We start from the raw sequence: 17,084 nt of genomic DNA on the forward strand, positions 1-17,084 counted from the left end.
ACCAGAAATGTATGTAGGACGGTTGTAGGAAAAAAATTAGAGCATAAAAAGCTTTTGCATTGTTATATAATATTTTATTCAAATCGAGTGAACAATTAGGGACATAAATGCCCTACAAGAACACATGGAGTTTGTTGCTTCATATTTCATGAATATTACCTAATATTCTTGATTTGCTGCTTGATGAAGATTCAGGTTGAAATTTAATAAATTCTATAATCACTGCCACAACAACCACACTTAAATGTTGTGTTGGGCATTGATTTTAGAATTTCTTTTGGTTGTGGATAATTCACATTTTTTCCTAAATATGTTTTGGTTGTGGATAATTGTCATTTTTTTCCTAATTTTGCAAGGCACAAAGTGATGTGCGGTTTTGTGCAATAAGGTGGGCTACCTCTTTATTCGATACAAGTCATTGTCCTAGCCGTTACATTTGCATTCTTGGAGCTGCGGACTTGAAGATGGACATAAGGTTACATTTTTCTTGACATTACCTTGCCTTTTCTGATGAGATCCTTTTATTTTGTTGTTTTTTATTTAGGTGATTTCCTTTTTTTTTTCTCCATCCATCAAGGCCAACCTGCAACTGTTGAGATCTATAAACCATACTTGAAACAATTAGTATGTATCATGTTGATCCATTCTGGTTTTTTGTAGAAATTCTCGAGTCTGATGAGAAATCCAATATTGAGCAATGTTTTTTTTATAGAATCTTTGATTTTTCTCTTTATATGTAACCCACATTCTTCCCATATGCTTCCAATCAACTTTTTTAAACTTGATATCCTAGCCCATCTTATCACTACTACTATATGAGTTATTTGGACCTGTTAGTCCCAACCATTGGCCCAAATGCTCATCCCAAGTTAGCAGTTGCCAGCTTGTCAAAGTTTATAAATTCCCTCTATTGGGCTACAACACTTGATGTGCGACTGAATTTTGGTATCACGGTCTTCTCCACTTATGGCTTGCGTTACTATGAAGACTTACTCCAACTCATAGTTCAAAATTGTTTATTAGCACATGAGGCTCAATGGTGGTTCTGCCATCAATAGCTAATCCTTTTCGATGCCTTATCATACCTAGAATTAGGTCTACTCATATATCAATTGTCATGAGTCAAATAGACGAGTGAATCGTTACATTAACTTGTTAGGCCTAAAGACCACTCAAAATGCATATGCTCAAGTTCACAATAACTAACCTATCTAAACTTTCAAACCTCCTTTGCGAACCCACAACTCACTATATGAGACTGAACTGGGATATCACATGTTTATTGGCTTTAAGACCCTGGTTCTGTGTCAGTCTTCTTTTATAACACTCCATAGGTTTTACCAAGTTAGGAGCAATTTTTGTTTGCCTAATCTATTGACTGGAAATATCAGAGCCATGGCTGGGTACCTCTGCTAGCAAAGTGCTTAGATAGTTTTAGCAGATACAGGTAATCTTGGTTTGTCTTCTATCTAATTTTATTATCTGGAAACTACGTAAAGTTCCACATTCGATCTCAATGTTTGTTGTGTTTCCCTTTACATTTACTTAGGCTATTTGAACTGTAACACAATTGATTTCAATAAATAAAATTCTGCATTATGCTTCATACCATTTTGTCAGGATTTCATTGACTTATATGAAACATTTAGGTGTAAGAGAAATGAGAATGTGAAGATGGATTTGAGTCTAAAAAAATATAAAAATAAAAAAAACTACTATCCCATAGCAATCAGATGGAAATGTTTGGTTAAATGAGCAAAATAGATTAAATTGGTATAAACATGTTCAAAGGTAACTAATTGATTTTTAATTAAATAAATTGGATTGAGTAGTATTGGAGTAAGAATAGTGGGACATCAAAGAAAACTCTATTTAATGTAATAAATAGTTATTTAAAGAACCTTTTTATTATTAGTAATATAGCTCTGAATTAAATTTGGGGACAAGATCCATATATGATCACAATCATCATCAATCGATGTTAATCTCCATGATCTGTGGTAGGATACATCTGTTTTGTCATTGAATTCCATGCAAGGCTATGTGCTAATAATATTCAGCTTTCTTAGTTTTTTTTTTCTATTGTCAACTGGTTTTTAAAATCTCCCTCTACTCCTTGCACCGCCAACTCTAATTCATTCAATTTTCACTACATACATTATATCTTCTTGGCCTATTTCAATTGCATCCACAAAAGCTTTTTTCTAGGCTCAGAATTTTTCTTAAATTCATTTTCTGTGTCGGTTGATGTTCCTTCCCCATTTCATTATTGTTACTAGGGAAATGGCACTTGAAGGACTGCAACTTATGGAAGATCAAGAACAGACATCTGAAGTAAATGCTGACCTGAAGTATCCTGATCTTACAAATATGCTTCATTACATATGCAATCAGCAGCCGAAGTTATTAAATTCTTCTGAGATAGGAGAACGAATGCTTCTGTTCCCATCTAAAGCATATGTTGCCATGATTAAATTTCTGATGAAGTGTTTTAAGGCAGATTTTGAGTCATCCAAGATCAGCATTGAGACAGGTGTATCCCATTCAGAAATTTTTACCCTCTTCTCAATTTTAGAGCATGCTATGGCATTTGAAGGATCCGTTGAGCTTCATGCCACTGCCACCAAGGCATTAGTTGAAATTGGTGCTTATCTACCAGAGGTTAGTATTATCTTTCAATTAATTTTGGCTGCCCTTTTAAGTTCTTTTAGCTCATTAATTGTGTTTTTGCCCTTTACAGTTAGTTGCAACTCATTACGCTGAAAGCCTGTCTTGGCTAAAGCCTTTACTGAGCCACATTGATACTGATACTCGTGAATCTGCATCACGCTTACTCGGAATTGCTTGTTCTGCTTTGCCATCTCCATTTGTGTCCACACTTATATCTGAAGTTTCAGACTCTATTGGTGGCAGCACCCACATTTTAAGGTTATTGACAATAGCTTGGTTTATCTGTTTGAGTGAATTAGGTTTTATTCAAGTTTAACTGTGCATTGAATGCTATCAGGTTTGAAAATCGTCATGGGGCATTGTGTGCTCTAGGATATATGGCAGCTGAATGCATAAAAGAACCACCAAAAGCAAGTATCTTTCGAACTGTATCTGGCTAGTCATCGTTCTTATTTTCACTGACCTAATAAGTTTTTCATTACTCTTATGAAGCAAACTGAAGAAAATGACCATCTTCTTTCTCCTTTTCCCATTCCCATATGTTTTATTAGTCAAACTAACATCCAAACTCTATTTGCTTGGCTTTTAGATGCCTATCAATTTTTTTTCCTGTACTTTGTAATTCTATACGAAGTCTTTGTTTTCTTACTGATGATCTCTTAGGACTTGTTCAGTTGAATAACAATCAATTGAAGGATTGATGGGGAGGGAGGGATGTATAAATGAGCGGATGTATGAAGATTGTTTTATCTTCAATTAACTATTAATCAACTTCAATTACCAATCAACTTAACAAAAACAATTAAATTTAAAGACTGCCATGGAAATATATTATTCAAAATTTTCAATCAAGAATCAACTTGATGAAGACTAAATAAATGACATATTTTGTTAAATATAGATAGTAATATGATATCATGGTAATAAGATGAAAGTCAATAACCTAATGATATGAAAATTTACTTCAATAACTAGAACCATATTTACAAATTTTATTAAACAATCTTTTAAAATTCTTAATATAAATTTATAGGTGATCCATTTTTTTAAAACAATTATTTACAATTAACCAATGTAATTAATATTTTTTTATTGAAAAGTGGACATTAGTGCAACTGATGACAAATTTTGACATTGAGGCGGCGGTCGAAGCTAGTGTTATTGATGTACAGACGATGTTAGTTCATGAGTGATGGTGCCTGAGGAAACTCTTTATAAATTTGTGGTAGTGTCATGTGAGGGAACCCACAAAGAAACAATGAAGATATGGTTAATATGCTTACAAAGACTAAAGGGTTAGTTTTGTAATTAACTAATTGTTATCATCCATTCTTCCCGTGCCCCTCCCTCTCTTCAATTTGGGAGGGGCAAATAATCTTTTTCCTTTTACTTATCCCTCCTGAGTGATACATCTCCCAGCTGAATGTATGAATCTATGGATCCATCCATCCACTCATCCATCCTTCAATTATTTGTCCAAATGAACAAGCCCTTAGTTTCTGACAACATTTTACTGACTAATATTCTGATGACTCACATTCAGATACCAGAGGCGCATCTCAAGGTTGTTATTGATACTCTTGTGCATGTAGTTGAGAATGAAAATTCAGAACTGGCCTCTGTTGCAATGGAAGCGCTTGGCCATATTGGTCTTCGATGTACATTATCTTCATATTGGCAAGGTAACCCTTTAAATTTTCTATTATATTTATGGAGGGATATTGGATTGAAATTTTTTCAACAAATTACCACCAAAACCAAGTTCAACTTTCCTCAGCTTTCTTATGAACTTCTTGCAGCTGGAATTCTAACTGTTTTGCAAGGAAAGCTAAATAAACTACTTTCTGGAGATGATATTAAATCCATTCAAAGGATTCTGATTTCATTGGGCCATATTTCAGTAAAGGAAACCTCCTTTGAGCAAATACAATGTGCTCTTGATCTCATTTTTAGTCTTTGTCGGTCGAAGGTATGAAATTATTTATCTATTTTCTTATATTTTTATTGTATGCATAGCCTAAATTGGTTGATTTCTTTACTCCGATTACATATTTTGGAATGTTAAGGTGGAGGAGATCCTTTTTGCTTCTGGGGAGGCTCTATCATTTATATGGGGCGGTGTTCCTGTCACTGTGGACATGATACTTAAATCAAATTACAATTCCCTGTCTAAAGTCTCCAGCTATCTTACTGGTGGCATACGTTCATCCAAAACTTCCAGTCCCTCTCTTGAGAATGACATAAATATTGAATCACAGATAAGGGCCCAAGAAGTGATAACACGAAAACTTTTTGATGTTCTCATATACAGTAGCAGAAAGGAAGAACGGTGTGCTGGTACTGTATGGTTGGTCTCACTCTTAATGTATTGTGGGCATCATCCAAAAATTCAACAAATCCTTCCTGAAATTCAGGTTTGCTTCTTTCATTCAAGATCACCTTAAAGTACAAGATCACCTTGAAGTATTTCTTATTGTCATCTTTATTCATGTGATACAACATTATTGGATTTCATCTTATGTACTTTCCTATCACGAGTTTTATCCCACATTACCAGTATAAAAAGCTGAGGATGTGTTTTTTTGAGGGTATGCATAGGCAGAAAAACTTTCTGCAAATTATAATTTCCTTCCTTTGTGTTATCCCTCTTTGTTTGTTCTTTTGTACTCCTCAAATCAAAAGCCCAATTTCCTGCAGGAGTAGCAGGACCTGTAGACATATTTATGTCACTTGATAATAAGTTATGCTCAAAGTCCAGCAGGAACTGTAGACATATTTATGTCACTTGATAATAAGTAATTCTCACACATGACATATGCTTGATACCTTTTGTAATTAGACATATACATGTAAATTGGATATTCTTGTCTTAAGGTATCTAAACTAGCATGATGGCATGAAAATATAATGTGTGATGTGGTTAAATTTTGTTCCCACAATATTACTGAAATAACATGCAATTTTTATCCCTTTTTCTTGAACTTGTGGGTGGACAACCAGGTTTTAGACAAAGTGGGTGCAGGGATTGGTAATTGGTAATGAAAACTATTTGAAGATTTTCTTCTATTTTTTCATTGTTTTTATTTTAAATTTCCAGGAAGCCTTTTCGCACCTTCTTGGTGAACAGAATGATCTCACACAGGAGCTGGCATCTCAAGGTATGAGCATCGTGTACGAACTTGGTGATCCTTCAATGAAAGAGAGCCTTGTAAATGCGCTTGTAAGCACATTAACTGGCACAGGGAAGAGGAAAAGAGCTATCAAGGTATTCCTTTTAAATCTGGTTGTCTTGCTGTGATCTACTCAGTTATTATTATTGACTGAGTTAATTTATTTTCTCTTATAGCTGATGGATGATTCTGAAGTTTTTCAAGAAGGAGCAATTGGTGATACTCTCAGCGGAGGAAAATTAAGCACTTATAAAGAACTTTGCAGTCTAGCCAATGAGATGGGCCAACCTGACTTGATTTACAAGTTCATGGATCTGGCTAACTATCAGGCTTCCCTCAATTCTAAGAGAGGTGCAGCATTTGGATTTTCAAAAATTGCAAAGCAGGCTGGAGATGCTCTTCAACCATATCTACGCACTTTGATTCCTAGGCTTGTGAGGTACCAATATGACCCAGATAAGAATGTCCAGGTATTTAAGTCTTACTGTCTTTCATGAACAGTCTACATAAGTGCTCTTGCTGTATGCATGTGTGTGTATGATCTCTATACAATTGTTTTATTTTGCTGTCTCAAATGATTATATTTCATTTCTAATCATTGAATGAAGACCATTTTCATTAACCTGTGTCCAACTATACAGTTACATGTATTATATGCTTTTCCTGCTGTAAATAGTAGATATGTTCCTTGTATTCTTTTTTGCATTGGTTTATGCTTTCTTAACTGTGAAATTTTATGTGAGTAGGATGCCATGGGACATATTTGGAAATCTATTGTTGCAGATTCAAAGAAAACTATTGATGAACATTTTGACTATATTGTGGATGATTTGTTGGCACAATCTGGATCAAGACTTTGGCGTTCACGTGAAGCATCTTGTTATGCACTTGCTGACCTTATTCAGGGTCGTAAATTTAGTGAGGTTAGTGTCATATATCTCGAAATGCTAATTATTTAGTTTAAGGTGCAAAAAGATCTAACAGTTAGTAATATGAGGATAGCCATGAAGTACAAATAGCAGCATTTAGCAATCTGAAGATAGCCTTGTAGAAACCTTTTATACTGTATCTGCAATAATTTCAGTTTGTCTTACACTACTTATGTAAATGAAATCATAATACCTTGTCACTTTTGTTTTTCTTATATTGATTCTATCCTGTTATACAGGTATCTAGACATTTAAAAAGCATATGGACTATAGCATTCCGTGCAATGGATGACATAAAAGAAACTGTACGGAATTCTGGTGACAGTTTGTGTCGTGCTGTGACCTCATTAACCACTAGGCTGTGTGACATTTCACTTAGTTCAGCCTCAGATGCGAGTGAAACTATGAATATTGTTTTGCCATTGTTAATAGCTGAGGGCATTGTAAGTAAAGTTTCCAGTATACAAAAGGCATCCATAGCGATGGTCATGAAATTGGCAAAGGTAAGCAATTTTTAACATATATACAGAAATAATACGTCAAAAAGAACTTCTACACTTCCAGATATTTGTATTTATGAACATCTTTATTCACTATGAAGATGTGTATTATATCATTTGAAATGATTCTTCCTAAGAAAAAGTGAAAGATCCCACTAGTACTACAGATCCAAAAAGTTAGACGGGCAGGTTTAGTCCCACATTATGTTAATTTACTACAGATTCTTTTTATTGAACGACTACATGGTGCATGCACTTCTCATCTATAATAATTCATCATTAACCTCTAACTTTAAAGTTGTTTTCTTTAACATTTTCTAATGCAGAATGCTGGAATCGCTATTCGTCCTCATTTACCGGATCTTGTATCTTGCATGCTGGAATGTTTATCAAGCTTAGAAGACCAAAGGCTCAACTATGTTGAGGTTTGACCTCGTTAAAAAGTGTGGATTCTTTTTGTCAGTTTGAAATGTCGGATTTAGGGAATATAATTTGTTAATACATGGTCTGTTTGCAAGACTACAATGTTTTTCTTTTCTATTCATTTACCAGATGCATGCAGCAAATGTTGGAATCCAAACTGAAAAACTTGACAGTTTGAGAATTGCTGTCGCTAAAGATTCTCCAATGTGGGAAACCCTCCACTTATGTTTGAAAGTCGTGGATGCAAAATCATTGGATTTATTGGTTCCTCGGCTAGCCCAGCTGATAAGGTCAGGAGTGGGGTTAAATACCAGGTAGGCTCTTGCAATTTTTGTCCAAGTTCATGCTTTTGTGTTCTTCACTGCCACTTTTATTAATTTTGTTCTCTTACTATATCCTTTTCTTTCATATGCTATTATGTTTGCCTTTTGTTTGTGTTAATTTGTTTGGTCACATGTTAAGTTTCTTTAAGTCATGAAAAATTATGCATGATAATCAGAATTATTGCTTTATGACCTCTTATTTCCAATGGTTCTTCATAATCTGAGGAAAATTATCTCACTATTTGATTGCAAGTGATTACGTTCAAGATAGATGTGGAAGATTTTCTAAATTTTTTTTGGTCATATGAATATTTTATGCACTGATCTTAGTTTTGTAGATGTAACTCTCATGATGGAAGATGTAAGAATAAATGAAAAGTGATGCACATGGCCAATCAATCTAAGTCGGTCATACTTTGCATGACATTCACAAGTAACCCATTGCCCAGTATTGGTAGGCGAATTTAGAATATAGCACAGTTGCATGAGGTAATGATCTTGCCAATTCTATAGTTATGAGTAAAAAAACCTTTGGGAATAAAAAACTGAGAAAGAGATCCAAGATTTAGTTCGCAAATATTTTTATTTTTTTCTTGTAAAAGAAAACAGTCATGATCCTTAGGTGAGGCCTCTAGCATGTCACCAATCTTTTGTAGCCTTGCAGACATGACCAAAAAGCCAAAAAGGTTTACTGTTGTACTGTGAATTAACACGCACAAAAGTAAGTTTACCTCAAATCTTTCACCTTTAAATGCAAAACCAAATCAAATATCATATTGGTGAATTCTAATCCAGTAATTTGTTAAACTCACGTTGATCATAGTACTTGTCTGTTCTTTAAGATTTTTCATTTGTTGATGTTACTCAGATAGTTGGAAGGTTTTGGTTTGTGTTTCTAGATATTTTAGTGTCTGAGTGGAGTTGGGCTATTATAAAGTTGTATGACTTGCCAACTTTATGGATTGGAGTGTTGGGCTATAGGAAGTAACACAAATAGAAGGCTCACCATCTGAAATGAACAAATTTGTTTATTTATGTTCTTAACATACCCCTGGTACCTTTTTTTCTACTAGCATTATCTAACATTGCAGATTTATGTTGTTCTATTAGTCCTATTCAAGGCTTGGAATCTCATTTTATACTAGGTTATCAGAGATGAGAGAGTTTGTGTGGTGACTGTCATGCTGAGTCAATGATGATTCCTCTATTGTACATTGTACATATATTTTCCTTTTTCTATGTAAAAATAATTGTGTCACCCCCTCATGTTTGATGGCACCTTTCTTTTTGATAGTGATAAGTTGAATGCCCAGATGATGCAAGGGCAAAATATGTTCAGTTCTCATAGTTACATTAATACACTCCTATGTCAATTCATTAATTCTAGCACAAGGTATTAGAAAACATATACAAGACACCTATACTTAGCTCCAAGCACCCTTGGAAGATTTAATTCTTTTACTGTGTTTGAGATTTCAGAAACTATGACAAATGTGCACATCAAACGAAGAAGAGGAAGACCAAAGAAGACTTGGTTAGTAACAATAAAATAAGATAAAATTTATTTAAATATAAATGATGATATAGTAGGGGATATAGCTCAATCGCGTAGAAGGATCTATATAGCCGATCTCACCTAGGTGGTTGATACCTCTTTTTTTTTTTTTTTTTTTTTTTTTTTTTTTTTTTTAAACTTTTGGAGTGTTGGTATCCTACTAGGAGTCTCAGTGTCAAATCGGGTCTGATCTAACATGAGAGTGGCAGATGAAGACCATGTTTCAAATGGAGTGACTGACATGTCTGTCATTAAGCTATCTTATGATTACACCTAATAATTAACTATTTCATACAAATATAATCTTTGCTTGGCATTGTACACGTGCTGTTTGCATCTGATAAGTTTCTAATGCTTTTATGCTCTTCTGTTTTTTTTTTTCCATCTTCTGTAAATGAAGTGCAATAGTGCTGTGACAAACTAAGGTATGTTCTTGGATTGTATTCTATAACATATTTTTCTGTTCCTGCAGGGTGGGTGTTGCAAGCTTCATTACATTGTTGGTTGAGCAAGTAGCTTCTGATATCAAAGCTTTTACTGGAAGTTTGTTAAAACTCACTTATCATGCTGTTCTTGAGGAGAAAAGTAGTTCTTTAAAGAGAGCATTTGCAGTTGCTTGTGCTGTCATTCTGAATTATGCAAACCCATCTCAGGCTCAAAAAGTCATTGAAGACACTGCTGCCTTACATTGCGGTGAAAGAAATGCCCAACTTTCATGTGCTATTCTTCTAAAAGCTTATTCAAGTCTTGCGGTTGGTGTCCTTAGTGGATACCAAGTTGTGGTTGTTCCTGTAGTATTTCTTTCCAGGTTTGTGTTTGTCAAATAATCTATATTTGTTCTTTTACATCCTTAATATTTTGAATAGATGTCCTGTAAATTTATCATTCCTTATATCTATTCCTTCTACAAAGAAAAAGAAGATCAAAGAAAACTTGGTTAGCAATCATAAAATATGATAAAATTTATTTAAATATAGATGATAATATAGTAGGGGATGGAGTCCAATGGCGTGGGAAGATCCATATGACCGATCTCACCTAATGGGATAAGACTTGATTATTGTTGTTATCTATTTCTGATTTCTTGGATTATTTTCAGCTCTACCAGTCTGTTTTTCAGTTCCTGCTGCATACCAGTTACCATTGTAGATACTGTATTACAAATGCTAGACTGATAAGCATAATCAAAATGAAGGTAAAGTTCTACTAGGTATATCAATTGTGTCCTAATTGTTGTTATGCTCTGACAGCTAGTGATGTTATAGATACTAACCAAACATACAATTTTGAGAACTCAATTTGTTGAGTATAGGATCAACACCAACAAAAATGTAAAGTATTGCACTTGCTGATCAATACAGGTGGATACCAACAATCGATGATTTGGGTGATATGATGCCAATATGAGTGATACAAAGCATGTTGCAGTTGATACAGATTTGATACAAATTCAAAAACCAATAATAGTTATATCAACATCCCTTTCAAGTGTATGGTGATTATGAAATTACCACTAAGAACATAAAATTAATATGATACACAAATAGTTGTTTAGACAAACATTAAGGAAGACACATGGATTACATCATTGAGTTACAAATCAGCATTTCAATTTCTTTGATTCCTCGTATCAATTCTGATACTTGACCAAACTAGTCAGAACTGATTGGTATACGATCCCACCAGTTATACTAATATTTCAAACTTCGGGCTCAACCTCCTTTTTAGCATTACCCAGAAGCATTATGGTCCAGCGTAAGGTTCTCGAGTAATGATATAGTGATTGAAAACTCAAGCTCGAACCCTTGCAGTTGAAGGGCTAAATTTCTGCGTCCAGCTCTTCAATATGATTAACTGTGAATGTGATTTCGTTGGACATGGTATTGGAATATCAGTATCTTGGGAACTCAGTGAACTAATAGAAAAGAACAGATATCAATGAGATATTGCCTAACCACATGCCCACTTTCTTTTGTTATTGTTATGGTCATCAACTAAGGTGTAAATACATGTAATAGCAAGGGAATATATGTAATATTTCCTATTGATTAATAACAACTCTCTCTCTCTCTCTCTCTCTCACACACACACACACACACACACACACATATTATATAGCAGGGGGCTTGCTAGGGTTGGGTGGTTTAATAATTTCCCTGTATCAGAACAGTAATGATTAAATTCAATTAACATAGCCATTCATTCCCCTATTATTCTTCCATTAATAATGTAATCAACATTTATAAGGTAGCTCAATGCATTCCTCTTGATATTAAGTTGTTCAATTTGTTTCCTTTCTTCTTTCTTGAAATTCTCTCTATATCTGTGATTGAATCAGTGATACAGGAGTTGAAGGCTTTTTTTTTTTGTCTACATGGTTTTGTAGGTTTGAGGATGAAAAAGATATTGGTACTATATTTGAGGAGCTCTGGGAAGAGAATTCTAGCAGTGAAAGAGTCACTCTTCAATTATACTTGGGTGAAGTTGTTGCCCTTCTTTGCAATTCTCTTGCTTCATCATCTTGGGCAAGTAAAAGAAAGGTGAATAAGTTTGCTTTGTTATAGATAACCGAGTATGGTTTTAATTCTTGACTTATATCACTCCTACCATGTATGTAGTCATCTAACTAATGAACAATACACAAGTTTGAGCAGTATTGCTGGTTCTAGCCATTTTATAGTTTATATAGTCTGATTGTATCTGTTGATACAAGTTTATATACTGCTTGATTCAACTACTGTAATGGTTCAAGCTTAAACTCTTATCAGTATTCGTTGAAGATATTCAGTCATGCAACAGATACATATTTTGGAAATTGTTTATTGTTTAGAGTTATTTGCCACTGATCCCTTGTTTCTTTTCTTATGACAGTCAGCTAAAGCTATTCGGAAGCTTAGTGAAATCCTTGGTCAATCTCTTTCTCCTCATCATCTCAATCTGCTCAGATGCCTTCTGAAGGAGTTGCCTGGTCGTCTTTGGGAGGTATTAAATGTTTAAAATTAGGAAGAATCAATCAATCTTGCATCACTTTTGGTCTGCTTGCCTTGTACATAAATTATATTTATGTACAACATTTTTTTGGCTTAGATTTTATTGCATTCTAAAAAAATGATATTTGAAGTAATAATATAAAAATGATAAAATTTCTCAAATAAAAGACATCAAGTTCTGACAATTTCTTTTAAATTGAAATCTCTAGTGCTTGAACTATTTGAGGTTTGTGTGAAAGTGTGGCTGCAAACAGTATGCAACTGGTGAATTATCTCTGCTTCTTTGGTTGCGATCTCTAATTGGAGTAAGGTTTCCAACAGTTTTGTATTGCTTAACAATGTAATATTCACTCTTTCACATCAGAAAATTTAGAATTTAGATTCATGACCATTCACAACTGGCACCTTGTGTAGATTCATGACCATTCACATCATATCAGTGTAATTGACAAAAATAGTTGGGATAAGATGACTTGATGATGGCAATGACTGTTCATAAATGGACAATTTCATGCATCTTGGGTTGGATTATCGCTTTACACCAAGAAAATGTCATTATAGATGCACAGTTATATTATTATACCAGGATTATTAAGCCTTGAACAGTTTAGGTTTAACCTGGGCCATATCCAGAAAAATATGCCCTAAAACCTGTCATCCTATTATGATCTTGGTTTATGACAATTGATAAATCAACAGGGTGGTAAGTTGTTTTCAGGTTGTATCTGGTGTGTCTATGGTGGAGGAGTTCATTGGTTGCCTATCAGTTCAGGTGGCTGTCTGTTAGTGCATGTTTCATGTAGCAGGCCTTGTTCCGGACATGAAGGGAATTCTATTGTGCAGTTTGTTTTCTATTTTGCAAGTGAGATGTGTGTATTTAAGGGGACGGAGAAATAGAAAGTGCGAGAGTCATTGCCCTTTTTTTGTGTGTATTTGCTGTGACTGTTTGAGATTGGTGAGTTCTCTATGACAAGCTCACAAACCTGACATCGCCTGTGGAATATACCCATATCCATAACAAAACCTGTCTACCACTATTAACTTTTTATTATGATTTAGATTTGTTTCACCATTGCTGAATTATTTGTGATTATTGGATTGTGCTTCCCCATGTCTAGCATGTTTGCATTGTGCATTACCCATAATAGTATAAGTTAATAGTAGAGGTGGAAAATGGGCCAGGCTGCAAACAGGTGTCTGTGTGGACCAAACCAGAGGTCGGCTCTGGTCAGGTAGTGACCCTGCTGCCTGTGAGCCAGTTGGACATGGCCTGGTGTGAACCCATGCCCAACCCAGTTGGCCTGGCTCGGGCAAGGATACTCTAGTTATCATTTCTTCAATCTGCCCATGCAGATACTACTCAACTTCAACACAACCAAATTTTGCCCCCCTCTGGTACTGCAAGGCTTCCTTTATCAGCATACACAAGGATATCAGTATTTCACTTAGAATGGGGTCTTAACCTTTTCTGGTTCCATGATTATAACTCTATGGAAACAATTAAATGCTTGTGATTGGTTCCCTCTTATGTTTGATTCTATAATCATAACCTTATACTGCATTGGTATACCAACTGTTGCTTGACTGGAATGGAACGAAAGGGAAACTGTCAGAGGCATGTGCATAATGAAGTATGAAGATTTTGTTTTCTGTCGAGAATTAAAAATATAGTAGAGCGGTAAGCTGCGTTCCATAGCTATGTGCTTTTATCGGTTTCTTTTGTTATGAAAAGAGCAGGCTCAAGTCTGCACCACCTCCTCCAGTGGGAAATAGTTTGACAGTTAACGGAATGAAGGTGGCAAGTCATGGTGGATGCCAAAATGCTTTATGAATATTCTGGTGATGTTGAACTTTGCGTATCAAGTCCCTAAACAATTCTTAACATATTATTTCTGAAGTTTATGCTCTAAATTTCAGGATGCAAAACTTGATATTATACATTGATATAGAACACTAAATCAGATGATATCTTTACTAGAATTTGCAAATGGGTACATGCTTAAATTCTTGACCAATATTTGAGCAGATACTGATTTTACACATTTTGTAGTTTTTGTTCTTTCCATTTGTGGTTTCTATGTAAGCCAACTTGGTAACAACATATTCAGGTTTCATCTTCTTTGTCCTTAATTCTTCTAAGCTTTTCATACTTATTTTTCAGGGGAAAGATGTTATTCTACATGGCATAGCTTCACTATGTTCATCTTGTCATGAAACAATATCTCATGAAGACCCGACCATGCCTTCTTTGGTTATAGAGGCAATGATGTCTGCTTGCTCAAAGAAAATCAAAATTTACCGTGATGCAGCATTCTCTTGCCTTCAGCAGGTAAAATAATGCTGTGCCTTCTGGCTTTAGCAACTTTAAGTTATCAAGTTTGGATTCACTTATGTATGAATGCACAGAAATGGATATAACCAATGCAGATTATTCTAACTGTATAATCCCTCAGTCTCACCTACAGAGTGAAGACATTCTCTTGTTCTGCATTTCAAAAAATTGAAATACTTTGCAGATTGAGACTCCAAGAAATGGTTATGCGAGGTCATACTTTGATGGAATAATGTGAAGTAAATGATTGATATGATGAGTTGATTCTCATTATGTTTGAGAATAATTTAGTCTGCAATTTTCTTCTCTTTTTACTTCGTAAGTACAGTTATGTAATGCATTGTAGGAACATCAAGATTTAGGATAGTCGTGCATGTGAAACACAGAAAAGGTGTTGATAAATAGCAGAGAAGTATTCCCATGTAACCAGTATATTACTGTTGATATTTTTGTACATTTATTAGGTTGAATGAGTAGTAGAAATGGATTTACATGGTTGTGAATCCTTTGTATTTGCATTTTTCAAATCATGTCAATATCAGAAGCTGCAACATCTGAAGCTTGCAGATTACTCATGTACTCCCATCTCCTGCATCTACTGAAATTAAATATTCATATTCCTATCTGATTTTTCTAAGGAAAAACATTGAATCTAGACATTATCATCATTGTTGAGAAAATTTGCTTCCCTATATCTAATTGCAGTTTCTCTCAATTTTAGGTTGTGAAGGAATTCAACAACCCTGATTTTTTCACCAGTGTTTTTCCTATGCTCTATGATGTTTGTAAGCAGTCTATTGCCTCCAAGACCATGAATACCAGTTCCATCAGCTCAGTTACTGAGACAGGTAACCTTCAAGTCTATTTTCCAGTAATTAATTGATAGCAGGTAATGTTCGTGAAGAATATAACTTGTAACCACATTCTAAATCATGGAATTAGATACTGAGCTATGCGGGTCGGCACGGATGGAATTTACCGTTCTACCTATTGACCTGCATCGGCATGAGCGCAACGGCCTCGTGGAGGCCTTTGCGAGGTTGTGAGACTGCCACGACCTCGTGGTGGCCTCACCGACTGTGAGGCCGACTCACAAGCTTTTTATTGTTTTTTCTTTCCTTTCTTTTATTTTTTATTTTTTTCCTTTCTGTCCCCTTTCCCTTCACGATTATTTTTTTCCTCTAGTAAACAAAGACTAAGTATCTCTTTAAAGATGTAGGAGACAGATTGTCAGGAAAAATAGAATTTTTAAAATATATTTTATGTTTTAAAAAGTAATGAAATTTTTATTGGCACAACAAGATACGGTAACAAAATCATATCGTTCCAGTCGTAAATTGAAATTCTGGTACGGCTCAAAATTTTAAACTATACGTTGATAAATAAGTTCAACCAGGAAATATTTGAAGTCATCCAAGGAGAATGTTCATACCTGTTACTGCAGAAATGTGGGTCTGATAGTATATCATTTTTTTAGCTATTGGTTTAAAATTTTATTTTAATAATTGTAGAATTTGGGAAGGAAAATATTGTATTGTATTATTATAAAGGAATAATTACATGTATGCATAAGACTCAATATAGAAACCCTAAAACATAAAAAAAAACCAATGTGGGACTAAACTCACTACACCAATCACCCTAATAACCAACAATAATAAATTCCCCAAAACTTTTATGTTTCTAAATATAGCCACTGAACTTCTTTTATTCCTAGCATGGTTTGGTAATGTGGGATGCTAATATGCAAAGAGTTTATGAGCTATAGATAACTAAACAATTATTGTCATCTCAATTATGTTATTGTGATGCAGTATGCGGTTTTCTTACAAATCTAGATGTGGCATTGCATGCATTAGCATAACTATACACTATCTGGTTTCTTAATGTTGGCTAGAAACATGTAGATATCATATGAACTCGAGGTGAGGTAACCCATTATTGTCAACTGCAAGCATGGTTGCATGACTCGCTATTAGGAGCCATAAGTGGGATCATAAATGATTCTAATATTTCACACATTGCTGTATTTTAAGTACAATATATTATTCTTATGATTTGCTTACAATTGTAATCACTGTTATATGCATCATCTCATGGTTAGATAAGTTCAACTTCTATCCATTTTTGCATCTTACGTGTACCTTGGGATTTTTCATCAATATTTAACTGTTTATTTGTGGTAGTTGACA

The 17,084-nt window shown here is 34.6% G+C and overlaps 1 protein-coding gene across 1 annotated transcript in view; it reads left to right on the top strand.

The window, feature by feature from the left end:
- Positions 1–17,084, top strand: part of LOC141814672 (uncharacterized) — a 32,742-nt gene that overhangs the window by 12,605 nt on the left and 3,053 nt on the right. The window contains exons 14-31 of the mRNA XM_074702611.1: positions 357–475; positions 2,280–2,661; positions 2,741–2,928; positions 3,008–3,080; positions 4,214–4,352; positions 4,470–4,639; positions 4,737–5,084; positions 5,768–5,935; positions 6,017–6,310; positions 6,587–6,763; positions 7,009–7,272; positions 7,596–7,694; positions 7,822–8,006; positions 10,043–10,378; positions 11,957–12,110; positions 12,442–12,552; positions 14,722–14,889; positions 15,614–15,740. Coding sequence (XP_074558712.1) covers positions 357–475; positions 2,280–2,661; positions 2,741–2,928; positions 3,008–3,080; positions 4,214–4,352; positions 4,470–4,639; positions 4,737–5,084; positions 5,768–5,935; positions 6,017–6,310; positions 6,587–6,763; positions 7,009–7,272; positions 7,596–7,694; positions 7,822–8,006; positions 10,043–10,378; positions 11,957–12,110; positions 12,442–12,552; positions 14,722–14,889; positions 15,614–15,740 — 3,502 coding nt within the window. The remainder of the gene's footprint in view (positions 1–356; positions 476–2,279; positions 2,662–2,740; positions 2,929–3,007; positions 3,081–4,213; positions 4,353–4,469; positions 4,640–4,736; positions 5,085–5,767; positions 5,936–6,016; positions 6,311–6,586; positions 6,764–7,008; positions 7,273–7,595; positions 7,695–7,821; positions 8,007–10,042; positions 10,379–11,956; positions 12,111–12,441; positions 12,553–14,721; positions 14,890–15,613; positions 15,741–17,084) is intronic.

This window comes from Curcuma longa, chromosome 21, assembly GCF_044706935.1.
Source record: "Curcuma longa cultivar G26 ecotype Majalengka, Jawa Barat chromosome 21, ITB_CL_G26_1.1, whole genome shotgun sequence".
Lineage (NCBI taxonomy): Eukaryota > Viridiplantae > Streptophyta > Magnoliopsida > Zingiberales > Zingiberaceae > Curcuma > Curcuma longa.